The sequence below is a fragment of the Lipomyces japonicus genome (assembly GCF_038497905.1).
Source record: "Lipomyces japonicus strain CBS 7319 unplaced genomic scaffold V1514scaffold_1, whole genome shotgun sequence".
Taxonomy (NCBI): Eukaryota; Fungi; Ascomycota; class Lipomycetes; order Lipomycetales; family Lipomycetaceae; genus Lipomyces; species Lipomyces japonicus.
Window position 1 is genome coordinate 205,160 of NW_027117813.1, and position 16,593 is coordinate 221,752.

The following is a 16,593-nucleotide window of genomic DNA, read 5'->3' on the forward strand; positions in this document are numbered from 1 at the left end:
TTTTCCAATGAACAATTTATGAATATCAATATTTTATAATTACATGATTAGATGCGTAAGGTCAATTAGTGGTGGAAATCTGTTAACCGTGAACGCAAGACAAATTATTGCTGATCGTTCAATAATGACGCTCGCTGCAGCCGGGCAGATGTGTTCGACGTCATCGATAAGCAATAGTCTTGAACAAGCCAAATTTCTGATCCGCAAGTCAGTCGAATCATGTGCTAAAGTACTGAGCTTTCAAGTTTTTTTTTTTTTTTTTTTTTAATTCGAAACCATAGGTACTTTTTTTGCCTGAAGCTTCGGATTACATCGTGTCCACCACGCAGGAATCAATTGGCCTTGCTAAACCAATTGACAGGTCTGCATTCGTACTGGGCATTCAACGAGAATTGCAAATTCAGGCATTACGTCGAAAATCAATACACGTATGTGTTGGCGTGCATGAAGCCGTTCCTCATGAAGACAGAGTGAAAAGTATGCACAAATATTTACCACTGTTTTTTTTTTTTTTGAAAAGGAAGGTTTACTCACAAGGTACTAAATTGTAATTTTAGACGTTTTGTTATGGATTGATCCAGGGGGGAAAATTATTCATAAATATCAAAAATTGCACATGTTTGATGTGAACATAAAGTGAGATTAGCTAACCAGGACATGCGCCCTAAATGACCCATTCCGCTAACACAAAATAGAAACGGGCCATCTTTAATGGAATCAAAGTATTGGATTCATGATGTTATAATGTGTTCTATTAATAATTGGATTTCAGATCAGTTCAACCTGGAAACGAAGTCGTCAAACCATTTGAGAGTCCAATTGGCTTAGGTAAGTCAATCATCAAAGAAAATTCACGATGAAATATTTCCTAAGAAGTTTGGTGGTTCATTATGTAGTTGGCCCTGCCATATGTTATGACATTCGTTTTCCCGAACATGCGCTTCGATTGCGAACCCTTGGTGCGGAAATTATTACGTACCCTTCAGCGTTTACGGTTAAGACCGGCCAAGCACATTGGGAGTTACTAGGTCGAGCCAGAGCGGTCGATACGCAGACGTGAGTGAAGGAAAAAAAAGCTTGTCAATTAAACCAAAAGGGCAAAAAAACGAGAAATTCAATAGGCTGAATTTTTTTAGGTACGTTATTATGCCGGCCCAAGTAGGCATGCATGCAGATACCAGGCAGAGTTGGGGTCATTCCATGGTCCGTATAAAGGAACTGTTATGGTTTTTTTTGGTAGAAATTTACTAATATTTATATAGATTATTGACCCATGGGGAACCGTTGTTGCACAATGCAGTTCAATTGACTTTGAGCCTCGCATCTGCGTGGCTGATATCGATTTAGATGCTTTACATAAAGGTATGACTAAAGATAATGTTTCGGTTTCGTGTATTACAAACTTACTGTGGTGCTTCTTTTTTCCAAAAGTGAGAAATGCAATGCCGTTATGGTCACAACGACGTGGCAAACAAGTATTTGGATACAACGTGTGAACCAACCAGGCGATTTATCTAATGGAATTACATGTTCGCAAAATGCAAATAACGTTATTTACGTTAAATTAAACATCTTTTTTCAATGAGTGCTCCTAAATAGGCAAATGTTAAAATAAAGAATTGAAAAAAAAAAAAAAAAAGCAAAAAATAAAGATCATGCTTACGGGTTTATGAGTCGTTTCGTAATCAACATGAACGTAAGCTCGTTCAACACTAGGTAAGCTTTCAAATTTGATTTGCAATTCTTCAGAAACATCATGAACCTGTTGCAACGTTTCCTGACGGTCCATGACCACGTCAACTTCGACAATGATGCGTGGGCCGGCATGGAACGCGCGCACGGTGTCGACCTGCAGGATCAAAGGCGAATGCGTCATGGCTTATACAAATGGTGAAAAGTTAGAAATGCTTTTCCTTAGAAAAACTTACATATAGATATATATCTTGGCCAAACTTACCCATGTAGGTTACCAGCTGCAGCATTTCAGCATCAGCTGAGACTCCAATAAGCAACTGAAATTCTGTCCATGCGGTGCGAGACCACAAAAGAATGATAATCAAGGACAACAAAATTGCACCCAACGGATCGATCCACCATTTCAGCTTGGCACCACCAACACTGGTTAAGATTCCAAACCCGTTAATAAGCAAATCATTGCGATGATCTTCCCACAGGATGCGCACCTGTGAATATTCATTTCTTAGGACAAAACAATACAGGAACAGGGCAAGCTTTGTCCCGAACGCAATGGCCACGGCCAGCGTGGCTGGCAAGTGAAATTTAAGAGTTTCCGTGCTCGAGCCTTCGACAAGGTTGGTCAAGGACACGACCACGAGCACGAGTGATACCGCACACATGAGAAAACTAAACGTGATATTCCCTGCCGTTTCGATACGAGCCTTGCCGGACGGGAACTTTTTCGGATCGACTTTTTGCACAGCACGGTGGGATAATATCAGAAGCAGGTTAGATACCGGGTCAAAGATGGAGTCTGCCATGGTGGTGAAAATGGACAACGACCCGGATGAGACGGCGCCGTAGAGTTGCAATCCGGACAGGATCAGGTTGGCGGTAAGACTCCCGTGCACAGCGATCTTGTACTTCAAGTTCGACGCAGCTCTTGACGTGACATGTTCGTCGTGATGGTACGATACCGGCTTGAGCATGCGCGTGATGTTTTCGTTCTGTGACCTGTAGAAATCCTGTAATTTTTTTGACGACTGGCGGTGACCACGTCTCGAACCTGACGACCAGCCAAACACATGCGACCGATTGTTGTTGTTATTGTAGTTATTGCTGCCGGTGTGCCTGCTTGTGATGGAGCTCGCAGCAAGGGTTTGGATTTCAGATTCAGTCTTGACCTTGGAAGCCAGCCCCATGGGGTCTGATGACCTGGTACTGCTGTTCATGATGTTCATCTCGTAGTCGTCCATGGTTCTGTCGAATTGGGAATAACATTATAATAGTATTGGCGATTGTCATTATTATTAAAGATATCAATTGCACAGCCTCCAGGCCAAGAAATGAAATAATGTTGATTGCATTGCGCGCCTGTCACTGAGCCATTCTGTGCTTTTTTTTTTTTTTTTTTTTGCCTTTCAAGCTATAGGTTCCACGGCTGATACGTCATAGGCTTTCAAATTTGCCGAATTAGCCATGAGCCCGGCATAATGTCACTTGCACTAGACGATAAATGGCGGATCCTTAAATAGTAACACAAATGGCCGGAGAATTAATTTACATAAGTACGTTTAAGAACGGTATTCTCTTTAGGGAATTAAGTCCGGCTTACAAATTTGGGCGGATGCTTATTCTGAGCTTACGTGATACACAGTATCCACTGTAATGACATTTCCTGAACCAATCATATCCAACTGGCAGAGCTCATAGTACCTACTATATAGTTTTTTTTTTTAATCTTAAAACGTGGAAACCAAAGCAAAACCGATGAAAACTCTTATTGAAAGCGTATGTAGAAAACGAATAGTATACGATAAGAAACTTTGTAGCATTTGCGAACTGCCAAATTGGGCCTGTCGGAGATCCTCGGTCAAATAGCTCAAGCTGTTGTGGATTACGCGCTTGAGAACCTTTGCTCATAACTAACTGCCTATAAAGCAATGGGACGATTTAAGCAGGGCAGAGTGCGATTACGCTGCCTGGTTTTTGAATGATTACCTTATATGTAAAACTGGGATGAGATCCTGAGCTTAAATAAGCATCAATACCCCTTACCATTCCACGATGGCAAAAGATAATTTTCGGAACACACCATTGCTAAAATCTTTGCTTCTATAACTAGTACGACTCTATTAAAATACAATAATAAATTGTATAATCTTACACACAAAAAAAAAAACCTAATTCAAGGGGCTCGTACCGGATTTGTTTTTGCAACACAATAAAAGCAGAATTGAGATATCTAAACATAACAGGGCGTCTGGTGTAGTTGGTTATCACATCCGCTTAGCATGCGGGAGGTCCCCGGTTCGATTCCGGTGTCGTCCAATTTTTTTTTTAATTAAAATTAATTATTGGACAGTACGATTTGTTGGAGTACATCCTTGGGGATGCTGGACAACTTCGTCTTATGTTGTCAATAAACGGAGATTTTGTCATTATGATAAAATTCCTTTATTGAATTATGTTTTTACTCGTCAGTTTTTAAATTGACTCGTTGGTTTTTGTTTAGGTTTTGATTCAATTTTGCTTGTCACTATTTAGTGGCGTTTGGGACACTCAATTATTTTGGGAAAAAATTCCCGCCTCTAGTTTTTGTAGTTTTAGTGAGAACGGTCACTTGAATAAGTAGACTAACTCGACAAGGAATTAGTTAATAATAATAGGAATTGTAATTAACTCAACTATAATATATAACTAAATTACTTGGAATCGTGGTTACTATAATTCGCGTAGGTGTGCTTAGTAGCAAACCAGTGTTCAACCTTCTGCGCGGTGGCTGATGAATGTTAAACGCGCGCGCCGGTAGAAGTTGGCATGTATGCTGGACACGTTGTTAAAATTATCGAATATTGTCACACCCTGCCCTGACTCGTGCCTTTTGCTTTCTTTTGGCTTCGTGTTCTTGATTACTTAATCCACGGAGGTCGACACTTTTGTTGATCGCGAACTTCAATCATAAATTTAGTTGAGACTTGGTGCACACTATTTTGTCAGTGCACCTAATTTATTTATTTAGCTTTCAGCTAAATCTGTTCAACATTTTTGATTATAAAAAAAATTATCTTTGGTCCGTTCGTCGATCAATCCATATATTTTAACACGATTGATATCTACATTAATTCTTTGTCTTATTCTTTTTTTTTTAAAATTGTGTGAATAATTTGAATGATTTGACAAGTACCTCATCTATCATATGCCGTATTATGCCATAACTGACATTTATTATTCATTGTAATAATGGAGCATGCATAAGCAATAGATTTATATGTTTAGTTGGAAAAGATGTTTTTACCAGAAGTTATTTATTAATGTAACGATTTAAATTGATCTAGCTGGTTACGATATTGAAATCAATTTGTGGTAGGGGATAATTTGATAGTTGATTGTGTGAGCATCAGGTAATGACGCAAAGCCAACCAAGCCATCCGTAAAAAAGAAAAACCGGGTACATTGCCAAGAATACTCTACCCTGACGAACGCCGGCACCTTTAAACGTTCTCATGGACGCAAACAATGACCATCCGACAAGCACGATATCGATGGGCAAACGCACGAGCAAGCTTTTAAAAATAAGTGAAATAATGGCCGCCGGAACTAGTGGAAAAAGTGCGTATCCGAGAATGCAAACGGCATGGAAAAAAGAAATCGAGCCGCCCAAGAGCTTGATGTTTAACGTGACGAACGATTCGGCCAGCCATACGAACGCAAACACGCCGGAGAACACGAGCGAAGATTGATTTGCCGGAGCAGAAATCGAAAGTGCTAGGGAAAGAAACAGGCAGAAGATAAGCGGGCCCCTTTAAATAAAAAAAAAAAAATGTTAAAAACACAAAAAATATAATAGAAGAGATTTAAAGTCATACCATAAGTCCCAGTCACGAATAATCTGTCCGCTTTCAACATCAACATTTGCATCAGTCTTTGGATTCAAAACTTGCTTCACCCTGCGACCGACCGCGCGCACGTCCCGCATCAATGTCTCCACCACCGGTTCATCAAGCGTGTCGCCGCCGGCAAACCTGCGATCCTGGATCTGGTCACCGGCAAACGATTGAGATTGAAGATTACCAGTCGGATAAGGACCTAACGGAGTAGATGCTGATGCTGATGCCGATACGGCCGACGGACCGTTCGCACCCGTTCTGGCCTGTTGACCGGCCAATGGTGGTGAGGTCGATGACGTGGCCGTGTAAGCTGGAGGCGGAGCGTTGGACAGGCCAGGCGATGAAGCAAGAGGTGACCCAACACCATGTGATGACAATGCAGAGCCCTTGCCGGTTGGCACGTCGGGCTCAATTGTCCGATTGTCAAAAGACATTATTATGTAAAGTGATGGTCAAACCGTTACTGGTTATTTACCTCAAAGTGAATGCGAACTACAAAATTCGTAAAATACAGTGCCTGCAGCACCGCGCAACAACGGCCGCATAACCGCGCAGGAGTCGTGGACATGCAATGCCTGCACTTGCTATAACGGAACATTTTTGCACAAATAATTAAACATCACATGTAAAATGTCCGACTACATCAAGTATTTGCCACAGATTCCTGGGTTTTTACCCAAATGGCTTTTATTTGTAAGAGAAAGATTTTTTTTTGGCTCAATGATTTAAATTGATCTTGCGCACATGCACTTTTGACTGACGACCGACGCCGACCACAACCACAACCACACTGTGGTTGTTGTTCGTTGCTCTTGGATGATGGGATTTAGATTTCAGTTGTGTCGGCATTTAACTCTGCGCAGTCGTATTTTGGTGGACTGAAGTTAACTAAGCGGGTATATGAGGGCAATCCATCGCAAGGTAGGGAAATCCAAAGACAACGACAATTCCGGGACAGTGTCCAGTCGAACACGCCAATTGACACGGCATGCATATGACCGATACTAAGTGGTTACAATCTTCATTAGTCACCGGATTGTCGGCACGAACTTTCGGCACATGGACGTTCATCACTGCGGTTGTCCGGTTCTATGGCGCATACCACTTGAACGAGCCCGCGTAGGTATTTCCCCGTTCAAGTCTCGCATCTATCTAGACCAAGAGTTAACCAAAAATTTGTACAAGCGTATGGGACCTGACATACGCCACCTACATTGTCGCGTTGGTGCACTTCACGTCGGAATGGCTGATTTTCAAGACCGCGAAGCTCGGCAAGGGCCTGGCTGGCCCGCTGATTGTCGCCAGTAAGAGTTCAACGGCGCATGCCGCATTCCCTCAATCATTCAATTGGCTAACCAAGTAACAGGCACGACCCTGGTTTGGATGACGACCCAGAAGGGATTTTACGTGCGTTAGTAAACACTTACATAGTACATATATAGTTGTTAAACATCATCATCACCTTGCTTACGTTATTCATTCTAATCCGGCCACGGCCACCCGCGGCTGCTTAGTCACTCGCGCCCAGCTGCAGTCATGTGATGCGATGACGTAGCGATGCATGAGCAAATCTCTCCACTTTTTGTCTTTTTTTTTTAATCGATATAACTTGGCCCGCATGCCGCTAGCTTCAGGTTCACGGCTGACAACAACAATAACAACGATTGGATCGTTCCATGACACCTTTGCCTCCTCACATGTACATCCGGCCTCTCGGTCCTGCCGACCTGGATCAGATTCTCAAGCTCGAATCGCGCACGTTGGTGCCGTGTGAGCGGGCAGGCCGTGACCGCAACGCCTATCGATTGCGTGTCGCGCCTGAACTATCGGCTGGCATGTTCGTGCGCGTGCCGGCAAAAGGTCGGCAGTGCAATGCCACTGTGCTGAATCCGGCCGTGCGGCGGGACGTCAGTTCAGATAGTTCGTATTCGTCGTCTTCGCAACAGTCTTCGCCGTCGCCATCGTCTTCGCCGTCTCGTTGGTCGCCTTCTCGTTGGTCTGCCGGCATTCATCATTATCACGACGACGACGATGCCGCCGCTGCCGTGGCAGCAGCAGCCAACAACAGCAACAGCGCGGACGGCACCGTGAACGTAACTGCGTGCCCCAAATCGAGGGAGAAGTTGATCGGCTTCATAATCGCGGTCAAATCAGATCACGAATACATGACCGATGACGCCATCTGCGTGCCCGAAATAGATGGGCATGGCAAGCGCAAGCAAGGTCATGAGAATCTTGGCCATGTCGAGTACGGCAGAACGATCGTGGTCGAATCGCTAATGGTCGATCCCGGTACGCGCAACTCGTTTTGAGAAATTTTTTTTATTTTATTTAAAGTTAACCTTTATTTGTAAAAAAAAAAAGATTATAAAGGCATGAAAATTGGAACCATAATATTGCGAGATTTTATTCAGCGAATGGCAAGCCAATCCGTGGCCCAACGTGTTTCCCTGCTGGCCCGGCCAGGCGCGGTTAAGTTTTATGAAAACTTGGGATTTTATGATGGTGGTGCAAGCAATGTCAAGTTTGCTGGTGGCGGATGGCAGAACGTGTGCTTGGACTTAGACTCGTCAGATGAATAACGAATAATGACTTTAAAGTTTTTTATATAATTTGATTTTTTTAATTGTACTTTTAAATGGAGTTTTTTTTTTTTAAATACGAGAAAAGAGCATAAAAACTTTTGTATTCATGAAGAAATATTAATAGTACAACCGACTCTAAAAAGAAATAACTAAACAACAAAACAAAACAAATAAATAAATAAATGCGAAACCAATGCATGCCCCAAATTTTTTATTCTACTTCGGCTCAACATTAAACTTCATCTTGACACCCATGGCCGCCAATTCAACGTCCAAGTACCTCAACACGTACGGGATCGCGACCGTGGTCGTGTTTTTGCCACCTTTATACCGATTACCCAACCCATCTTCCCATTCATCTTCTGATCCTGCCAATAATCCAACACGACCATCATCATGACCATCAACCACGTAACCTGTGGTCTTGCTCACAATCCGCTTGGCACACCTGCGGCATCGAACCTCAGCAACGGAACCAACCGCGGGCACGCTGGTCACGGTCGACAATAATGACCCGCAATCTCGGCACACGAACGCTTGAGAATAGTCACTATTGTTCAGCAATCGATCTTGCAACAAAAACGACGTGCCGTGCGCGATCAACGCGTCACGTTCCATCTCGCCGACTCGGATACCGCCGGACCGCTTGCGGCCTTTAACCGGTTGCATGGTTAACGAGTTCACAGGCCCGGTCGATCGGACTTGATACTTGTCATTCACCATGTGCCGTAATCGTTGATAATAAACAACGCCGATATAAATATCAGCCTTAAACTCTTCACCGGTAATGCCCGAATACATGGGTTCGTTGCCATGATAGTTATAACCGGCAGACGCGAGTTGCTTGCCAAAATGATCCGCCGCAGTGGCTTGCTCGCTAAATTGAAACGGCGTGGAATCTTGGGCCACGCCATGCAGCGCGCCAGCCTTGCCAGCCAAGGATTCGACAAACATGCCGATCGTCATGCGGGATGGGAAAGCGTGCGGGTTAATGATAATGTCAGGTTGAATGCCTGATTCCGTGAACGGCATATCGATTGTGGGATATTTCTGAGAGCAAACACCCTTTTGACCGTGACGGGATGAAAACTTGTCTCCAATCACTGGTGATCGGGTAATGCGTAACTTGACCGAAATTGATTGAAACTCTTGATCGCCATCGTCACCCAGCAACCGAACTTCTTCCACAAACGCGGCCTCGGATGATTTGTACACCATGGCTTTCGTGCGTCCCAAGTTGTCATCAAAATAAGCCGCGATCGGATCTCCTTGTTCCAACAGCACGCCCACCATGGGCAAGCCATCCTCATCCAATTTCGTTCGCCATTGCTCCGGCCAGCTGTCACTGCCAAACCCGAACCGTTGCGTGATGGGATCGCCCCGGCGCCGATTCTCACCCAGGTCAATCTTTTCAACTTTCGTAACAGTGCCATAACCAAACCCGCGTTCATGTGCAGACTTGTTGATAATCATGGCATCGTCCATATCGTAGCCTGTGTAAGAAATTACGGCCACAACGGCGTTCATGCCGTTGGGGAAATTATCAAACCCGTAGTCATCATATAATTTTGCCTTGACCACCGGAGTCTGCCCGGTTTGCAATCGGTACAGTTTGTTATCGGACCGATACCTGAGCGCCGTGCCGGGCGTGCCCATAGTTTGTTTACTCATCTGGCACTGATACATGTTTCGTGGTGACTGATTAAAATCCGAAAACGGGGTCAGGTTCGCCAGGATGGATAAAATGTTAGTCGGCGAATATTCCACGTGCGAGTGCAGTCCGGACTTGATCTCGTCTGGCGTGCACGCAATGTCCATGTACACTTGTTCAAACGGGCCAACAATGTCTTCCTTATCTAGGGGCAAGTACCTGACCGGACGCAACATGCGAGCCTGGGATGAAAACAAAAACAAGCCCGGGTATTGCCCGCCGTTGGACGGGGGCACGAGCCCGACTTCCAACGCTCGCGGCACGTTATGCGTGCCCTCAACTTTCCAAAACCGCAACGAGTCAGCCACTCGCTTGGCGGTCGCGTGCGAGCACCAGCCAATGATCTTGCCGTCCAATTGCACGCAACATAATCCAGATCCGGATGCGATAAATTCAGGCGCGGACACGCCGAGCGAACGAACCAACGCCGGCACGGCTGACGCGTCCACAGATTCGGTCGACACCACGCACTTGTGAGCCAAATGATTCAACAATCCGCATGGCGATCCATCAGGCGTGTGAACCGGACACAAAAATCCCCAACTTTCAGGCAGCAATTTTCTAACAGTCGTGGTCTTTAACTGGGCAAAGAACGAACCACGATGAACCATTCGGAAATGAGAAATAAACCGGTAAAAATTAATCTTTTCAGCCACGACCGTGTAACCGGAAACCTGTTGCAAGTCCAACCCGGATTGCGAAATCAAATTACCGGTGGACAAGAAATATTGCAATTTTTGACCAATGTTGTCGTTCACGCGGGAAAGCACTCGCGCAACGTATTTGTGATCGGCAAAGTTAACTGACACGCCACGGGTGACATCCGATTGCACCTGCAATTTGATGTTGTTGAGATATTCTTCAATTTTCTCCTTGATGATCATGCCGTACAAAAATCCGCCGAGCAGTACTTCCTGATGTTGAGCAGCGTCTGGATTATCGGGCGAGCAATCTCCGGCAACGAGAGCATACAATTTGCGGATCATAAACAAAATTAACTGAAACTTGTCCTGGTCGTTGTCAAGATGCACAAGCACTATCCGTCGCAGCACCTCCCGGCCCACGTCAGCATCAGTCTGATCTGGCGATGCGGCCATGACGACACGAAACTTGTCACCCAAGTGAGCCAAGGTTTCCTCTTGTGAGTACAAATTATAAGTTTTGTAAGTGCGCAATAGCAATTCAAGACGATCGGTCAAAAACGAGTTGGACACGTCCGAACCGGCAATGCCGTCAAAAATTTGCCTGTCATTAGTATCCACCAGGGCTTTTAAAATCATCATGACCGGAATCAGGTACTCGTTCTTGCGCCAGGAAAACCTGAACGTGACGTTACCATCAGTCAGGTAGTGCAGCACGTTTGTCTGTGACGTTTGATCAGGACGGACGGACCTGATTTGAATACCGTATTGAGAATAGGTAGCACCTCGACCGGTAAACGACGGGCGCACGATCGCCATTGGATGGTTGCGCCGTTGCACGATGAGCATGCGAATAAGCTTTTCGATACCGTTGACGATAAAATAACCGCCCAGTTCTTCTGACTCTTCCTTACGTTCGATCAATTCTGCGGGCGACAATTTCTCTAAATGACATCGGTTTGATTTTAACATGATCGGGATCTGACCTGCTTCCCGATTTTCGGATTGTTCAGGCCCATCGTTGACGCTGTATGTGAACTTGAGAACCATGCGGGCACGGTAGGACGAAAGTCTTTCACGAGCCTAAACGTTGATTAGACAAAAAAAAAAAAGGGTAATGCCTGCATTCATACCTCTGCTGGATATACTCTCCGGTTGATTGTGGTCTTGTCCTTCGACGAGACGGTAGGCTTTAATATTTGCACTTTGTCGATGCGATCTGTAAAAAAAAGAAAAAAATTAGTCGTCGCGCATTAAAAGATAAAACATAAGTTTGGCCGTAAATAAAAACCATACAAGTAAACTTGTTTCCCAAATTAACCGCATCGTTGCTATCAAATACTGTCTTTTCGCCAATGTCCTGGACTGCCAGGTCCAACAGGCCGCCAGCGGTGAGTGCATTAAACGACCCAACATGCGGAGCCACGGCATCAGCCAGCATGGGAAACGCCGACTTGTCATCTGGCGGATTCCGAAAATACCTCTCCCGTTCGAGAGTATTGAACGAGACCATGGCGAAAGCAATGAGATTGGTTGTTGATTGAAGGACGAATAAGATAAATAAAGTCCAAATATTTATTTTCACTGATTTTTTTTTTTCTTTTTGGGACAAATTGACCTTGCGCCACGCACCGCCACACCAAGAAAATGTGGCTGAAGGCAGCGTCGGAACGGACCGGCCGTGATTGCGTAAGGACGAGCACCGAAACAAAACAACCAATTGAGAGAACCTTGCATGTTAAAGCTGTAACTGGTCGGTGGACGTACTGGCGACTTGCTGTTGCTGTTGAACGTCACGAATTGCAGGTTTTGATTGCGACTGCCGACGTTGTTGTGCGCTCGACGTGGGCGATTCCACCGCCCGCGCTTTTTTTGTATTTTTTCTTTTCTCTCCCGAATCCCGCCCGCCACTCTCAATCAAGATCAGCCCTGAGCTCCAAGAAAGAGAGAACAGTAAAAGAAAAGAAAATATAGATATACATTACAGTGTTTGAATGTTTTGATAAGCATCTTTATTGTTTTTTTTTTCTTTTCTTTTCTTCACCTTTCGGCTTGATCAACGCAAAAAGGGCCATGCCTGCGAACATGAGGATCTCACTCATGTTCGCCGCCTACCCGACCATTACGGCGGCAATTTTGTTTGCTGTCAGGCGATTGCAATATCAATACCCGTTTATTGACCGGATCATCACTAACCAGGCTACTGCTATCCGCTTGTTCCATCAGGCGTCCGCAGCTTCGGCTGGCATTGCCATCACCGCATCGCCGTCGTCGATATACGCAACCCAGGCCAGCTCCTCCTCCTCCTCCTCCACATCAACTTCCACAAGCACTTCTACCGTTCCGCGGCAAGCCGGACCAAATGGTTCGGTTGCGTCTTCAAGTCCCTCCACGGGCTTGTCTGCCGGTTTCCGATTCCAAATCGGCTCCGCGTTCCGGGCTAAAGATCGGGACGATCCGTCTTCCCGTCGTGCTGCTTCCGCAACAACTGCTACTCAATTTTCACATTCAAAAATCAAAAACAAGCAGAGGCCGGCATCAGGAGAAGATGCGTTCTTTGTCAGCAAGATTGCTGACTCCCATTCTGTCGCTCTAGGCGTTATCGACGGCGTGGGCGGATGGAACCAGATTGGCGTGGACGCTTGCGATTTTTCTCACTCGCTAGCCGAGTCAATGGCTGAGATTACGTCCAAACTTCAAATTGATCCATCACAACAACCACAGGTCGAATCCAGGATCCTGTCAAAATTTTCATTTCCGCCGTTGATCTTGCTCGATGCTGCTTACAATGCCATCAAGCAAGAAGGCAACGTCTTGGCCGGAGGTTCGACCGCATGTCTTGGAGTAGCTCATGAAAACGGAACATTGCAAGCTGCAAACTTGGGCGACTCAGGATTCATGATCTTTCGAGATGGCAAGGTCCATTTCGTATCCGACCCGCAGACTCACTTCTTCAATGCGCCATACCAATTAGCTATTATTCCGCCTCAAATTCTTGAACGGAATGCCCGTTATGGTGGCAAGAACTTTGACGACAAGCCAAGTGACGCAAACTTGTCCACTCATAAATTACGGCACGGCGACGTGGTGCTGTTCGTGACGGATGGCGTTCTGGACAATCTTAGCCCTGCAGACTGCCTGAGAATTGTAAACGAGGAAATGATCACTAGAGGTAATTGGTTTTTGGATAAGCGTACGGGATTGATCAAAGCCAGGGAATCATCTTTTGTTGGTGTGGATGCGTTGTCAAGTCATATCGTCAATGCTGCATACAAGGCCAGTCTGGATGTTAAGAACGATGGCCCGTTCGCCAGGGAAGCGCAACGTCAATTACATGCCATGTATAAAGGAGGCAAGCCTGATGATATTACGGCTTTGGTCATGTTTGTTCAGAATAAGGCTAGCGGCGGAAAGACGCAAGAGAAGTTATAGTTTAGAAATGACGATATGAGATTTTTTTTTTTTTTTTTTTTTTTTGGCATGAAAAGAGGGAAAAAAAAATTTGCCTGGCGTTTTCTATTTTTTGCTCTTTTTTCTTTTTTTTTAAAATTGGGATTAATTTGCAAGTAATTTCGTGTTTGTTTTTTTATTTTTTTTTATTTTTTTTTTTTGTTTTGGAAAGATTTGTGTGAGGCCAAGCTGGATTATACAAGCGAGTTTTCATTGATAAGTTTTTTTTTTCAAAACAAAAAATTTCAAAAGTCTACTGTCAAATGTGTTGAACAGATTTGTTAGAAAAAGGAATGAAGCCCCCGGGGGGGAGATTCTTTTGCTTTTGTTTTTGTTTTTGTTTTTGGTTTTGTTTTGTTTTGTTTTGGAATTAATGACTGGCCTAGCATGTAATAGTAAAAAAGGGGTGGGAAGGAAAGGGAAGGATGCATATTGTATATACAGTATGGTAAATACTTAATGTTCACATTCACAATATATAAAGAAATTCGAATGGTGACAAAATAATAATAATAATAATAATAATAATAATAATAATAATATTAACTAACTTCATAACAAATTAATTGCATAATGTACAAATAACCCATGAATTCGCCCTGTGATGCAATGCAATATTGACCAAATTCAAACCGAATATCCCTATAAGAGATCCATAAATTTTTTTCTTAATTTTGCCCTTTTATTTTACCTTCCAGAATGGCTATCAATATTGTTGTTGTTGTTGTTGTTGTTGTTGTTGTTGTTAATCAATCCCTGTTCAAGATCCGGATCTCGTTCGACAAGTTCATATGATTCTTCACCAATACTGTTGTCATCATTCCCAATTTGACTATTACTAAAAGCAGTATTTGATGGTCCTGCTGGTATTCTTGTTGTTGCTGTTGTCGATCCTATTGATGGAGGCCGGAAATACGTCACGCTCAATTCCCGATGCCGGCATGCCCAAGACGCCAAAAAGATCATGACCGCGCTCGATGCTGCGGTTGAGATCCACCATAGTAACGATGCTGGCAAGTGATGCGAATAAGCGGTCGTGATGATGAGATCGAGCAAGTGCAACGTCAACACGAAATCGACTACCAACTTACTCCTGCCAACAAACAATGCCAGAAACAAAACACTAAACGTCCAACCCAGATTAGTTTTTTTTTTTTTTTTTTTATTTTGAAAGCCCCGTATTTATTAAAAAAAAAGATAATTCTGTATTGAACGTACTTGAAGACGCTCGTAAGCAACCAAACCAAACATATGGTCCATCCGATCGTGGTATCGATCCGTAATCCGCGCCAGGAAAATATTAAATCAAACGAAAACTTCTGACCAGCCACAAGACACGTAAACAAAATAAACACGGTCGCGGTCAGATAGTATAGTAATTGTAAAAGGATAATCTGAATGGCTAATCGCTTAGGTGCCAGCACGGTTGACGATATCGGCGGCCTTGGCCTTGCTTGTCGTCGGTCCTTTGACGACATCTTATTTGTGTAATATATATATACGCGCGTATGTGCGTGTATGTATGTATATTTGTAATTTAAATAAAAAGTTCTTTTAATAATGCAAAAAATAAACAAATAGAAAAAAACTTTGGGACGTTCCGATCAAGTTACGTTAAATGAATTAAGCTCGAAGTTCGCGATGATGCGTAAACGTTAATGTAAACCCCTAGAAAATAAATTCATGTCCGCAATTAAAACATTAGACCTTTTTTTAAAAAACAAAACCGTTGTTTCCAAAATCCAAGGGTTTCTTTTATAACTTTTTTTTTGGTTAAACGTCATCATCTCGAGTCGGTACCTGCCCTGAAAACTCACACCTTTTTGTCGCATTCTGTCAGATCATGCATGCACCACGCATTTCATTTTGCCTACGCCGGTAACATGTTACCGAATTCACTGTTGCATACATTGTTTTGATAACCATCTTAACAATGAATTATTTGGAGCCTGAGTCTTTTAGAGCCATAATTCTCAATATTATATTTTAAATCCACTGGAAATGGACGACAATTACCCGTATAATCCTCACAAGCTTATTGCGGTCTTACGCCTCATGAAAGAATCAGGGACCTTGAAGAGTTTTCAAATTTTTTTTCCACTTTATTTGCATCAATTGCAATGAGCAGAACTTGATTCAGAACATGCATTGTCAAGCTAGTAGGATATAGATACTGTTACTTGCATTTATATTACTCAAGCGAGTTAAGTCACATTAGCTGCAGATCATGTTGAGAAGTTTTTTGCTACTTACTATATCACTTCAGAAGATTGAATAAGTAATGCTTGTTTGGAAATAGTTAAAGCAGTAACTGAGAAAACATTTCAGTCTACGCCCAAGTCAGCCTAATTCGTTGACCAGGGTCAAGCAAATGGGCACTTTAAGACGTACGCGTCTTTAAACGTGATAGTCATCCATGTCTGGTCTGCAAAAAAAAAAAATTGATTACGGCAAGGTTGAGTACAAAGAATGGAGTTACTAGATGATAAAGGGATTCCGTTATACGGTTGATTATCAACAAACGGGCTATTTTTCAGGTGGCCCACATGCTTCTTTATTCTTTCTTAAAATCACAATGATGTTGATACTAGTTTGAATTTAAAAAGTTTGCATTTTAAATTGGCTGTCTTTGAATTTGA

The 16,593-nt window shown here is 43.5% G+C and overlaps 8 protein-coding genes and 1 non-coding gene across 9 annotated transcripts; 5 read left to right on the forward strand and 4 right to left on the reverse strand.

The window, feature by feature from the left end:
* Positions 1-124: 124 nt before the first annotated feature.
* Positions 125-1,697, forward strand: V1514DRAFT_355283 (carbon-nitrogen hydrolase; the record flags this gene model as incomplete). Its single annotated transcript, XM_066929630.1, has 9 exons — positions 125-229; positions 282-477; positions 558-636; positions 696-722; positions 773-828; positions 897-1,056; positions 1,137-1,203; positions 1,263-1,362; positions 1,432-1,697. The coding sequence occupies 9 exons, from the start codon at positions 125-127 to the stop codon at positions 1,494-1,496; spliced, it is 855 nt and encodes a 284-aa protein (XP_066786112.1). The 3' UTR covers positions 1,497-1,697.
* V1514DRAFT_323293 (putative metal tolerance protein 3) lies at positions 1,274-3,230 on the reverse strand. Its single transcript, XM_066926219.1, has 3 exons — positions 1,958-3,230; positions 1,664-1,878; positions 1,274-1,591 (listed from the first exon to the last, which is right to left on the reverse strand). The coding sequence occupies exons 1-3, from the start codon at positions 2,931-2,933 to the stop codon at positions 1,565-1,567; spliced, it is 1,218 nt and encodes a 405-aa protein (XP_066786113.1). The 5' UTR covers positions 2,934-3,230; the 3' UTR covers positions 1,274-1,564.
* Positions 3,231-3,934: 704 nt separating this feature from the next.
* V1514DRAFT_t1 lies at positions 3,935-4,008 on the forward strand. The gene has a single exon. It is a non-coding gene; the product is annotated as a tRNA-Ala (tRNA).
* Positions 4,009-4,796: 788 nt separating this feature from the next.
* On the reverse strand, positions 4,797-6,152 carry V1514DRAFT_323295 (uncharacterized protein). Its single transcript, XM_066926220.1, has 2 exons — positions 5,547-6,152; positions 4,797-5,480 (listed from the first exon to the last, which is right to left on the reverse strand). Exons 1-2 carry the CDS (start codon positions 5,999-6,001, stop codon positions 5,078-5,080), a joined length of 858 nt encoding a protein of 285 aa, XP_066786114.1. The 5' UTR covers positions 6,002-6,152; the 3' UTR covers positions 4,797-5,077.
* A 45-nt stretch (positions 6,153-6,197) lies between these two features.
* On the forward strand, positions 6,198-6,983 carry V1514DRAFT_345578 (uncharacterized protein; the record flags this gene model as incomplete). The annotated part of the gene is made up of 5 exons (XM_066929235.1): positions 6,198-6,260; positions 6,398-6,488; positions 6,596-6,686; positions 6,753-6,871; positions 6,934-6,983. The coding sequence occupies 5 exons, from the start codon at positions 6,198-6,200 to the stop codon at positions 6,981-6,983; spliced, it is 414 nt and encodes a 137-aa protein (XP_066786115.1).
* A 260-nt stretch (positions 6,984-7,243) lies between these two features.
* Positions 7,244-8,149, forward strand: V1514DRAFT_274472 (uncharacterized protein; the record flags this gene model as incomplete). Its single annotated transcript, XM_066924857.1, has 3 exons — positions 7,244-7,500; positions 7,684-7,859; positions 7,932-8,149. The coding sequence occupies 3 exons, from the start codon at positions 7,244-7,246 to the stop codon at positions 8,147-8,149; spliced, it is 651 nt and encodes a 216-aa protein (XP_066786116.1).
* V1514DRAFT_3371 (uncharacterized protein) lies at positions 8,124-12,297 on the reverse strand. The gene is made up of 3 exons (XM_066928624.1): positions 11,801-12,297; positions 11,638-11,723; positions 8,124-11,587 (listed from the first exon to the last, which is right to left on the reverse strand). The coding sequence occupies exons 1-3, from the start codon at positions 12,015-12,017 to the stop codon at positions 8,369-8,371; spliced, it is 3,522 nt and encodes a 1,173-aa protein (XP_066786117.1). The 5' UTR covers positions 12,018-12,297; the 3' UTR covers positions 8,124-8,368.
* A 116-nt stretch (positions 12,298-12,413) lies between these two features.
* On the forward strand, positions 12,414-13,936 carry V1514DRAFT_300514 (phosphatase 2C-like domain-containing protein; the record flags this gene model as incomplete). Its single annotated transcript, XM_066925530.1, has 2 exons — positions 12,414-12,732; positions 12,799-13,936. Exons 1-2 carry the CDS (start codon positions 12,578-12,580, stop codon positions 13,934-13,936), a joined length of 1,293 nt encoding a protein of 430 aa, XP_066786118.1. The 5' UTR covers positions 12,414-12,577.
* A 674-nt stretch (positions 13,937-14,610) lies between these two features.
* V1514DRAFT_323308 (integral membrane protein S linking to the trans Golgi network-domain-containing protein) lies at positions 14,611-15,615 on the reverse strand. Its single transcript, XM_066926221.1, has 2 exons — positions 15,173-15,615; positions 14,611-15,077 (listed from the first exon to the last, which is right to left on the reverse strand). Exons 1-2 carry the CDS (start codon positions 15,430-15,432, stop codon positions 14,642-14,644), a joined length of 696 nt encoding a protein of 231 aa, XP_066786119.1. The 5' UTR covers positions 15,433-15,615; the 3' UTR covers positions 14,611-14,641.
* Between the last annotated feature and the right edge of the window lie 978 nt (positions 15,616-16,593).

Bases quoted from the DNA above. Each gene is read 5' to 3' on its own strand.
- V1514DRAFT_323293 (XM_066926219.1), bottom strand. From the start codon at position 2,933: ATGGACGACTACGAGATGAACATCATGAACAGCAGTACCAGGTCATCA. The intron at 1,879-1,957 runs GTAAGTTTGGCC...CATTTGTATAAG, and splicing joins GCAGCTGGTAACCTACATGG to CCATGACGCATTCGCCTTTG. The intron at 1,592-1,663 runs GTAAGCATGATC...TTGCCTATTTAG, and splicing joins ACGAAACGACTCATAAACCC to GAGCACTCATTGAAAAAAGA.
- V1514DRAFT_323295 (XM_066926220.1), bottom strand. From the start codon at position 6,001: ATGTCTTTTGACAATCGGACAATTGAGCCCGACGTGCCAACCGGCAAG. The intron at 5,481-5,546 runs GTATGACTTTAA...TTTTATTTAAAG, and splicing joins ATTCGTGACTGGGACTTATG to GGGCCCGCTTATCTTCTGCC.
- V1514DRAFT_3371 (XM_066928624.1), bottom strand. From the start codon at position 12,017: ATGGTCTCGTTCAATACTCTCGAACGGGAGAGGTATTTTCGGAATCCG. The intron at 11,724-11,800 runs GTATGGTTTTTA...TTTTTTTTACAG, and splicing joins TTTGGGAAACAAGTTTACTT to ATCGCATCGACAAAGTGCAA. The intron at 11,588-11,637 runs GTATGAATGCAG...ATCAACGTTTAG, and splicing joins GGAGAGTATATCCAGCAGAG to GCTCGTGAAAGACTTTCGTC.
- V1514DRAFT_323308 (XM_066926221.1), bottom strand. From the start codon at position 15,432: ATGTCGTCAAAGGACCGACGACAAGCAAGGCCAAGGCCGCCGATATCG. The intron at 15,078-15,172 runs GTACGTTCAATA...TTGGACGTTTAG, and splicing joins TTGCTTACGAGCGTCTTCAA to TGTTTTGTTTCTGGCATTGT.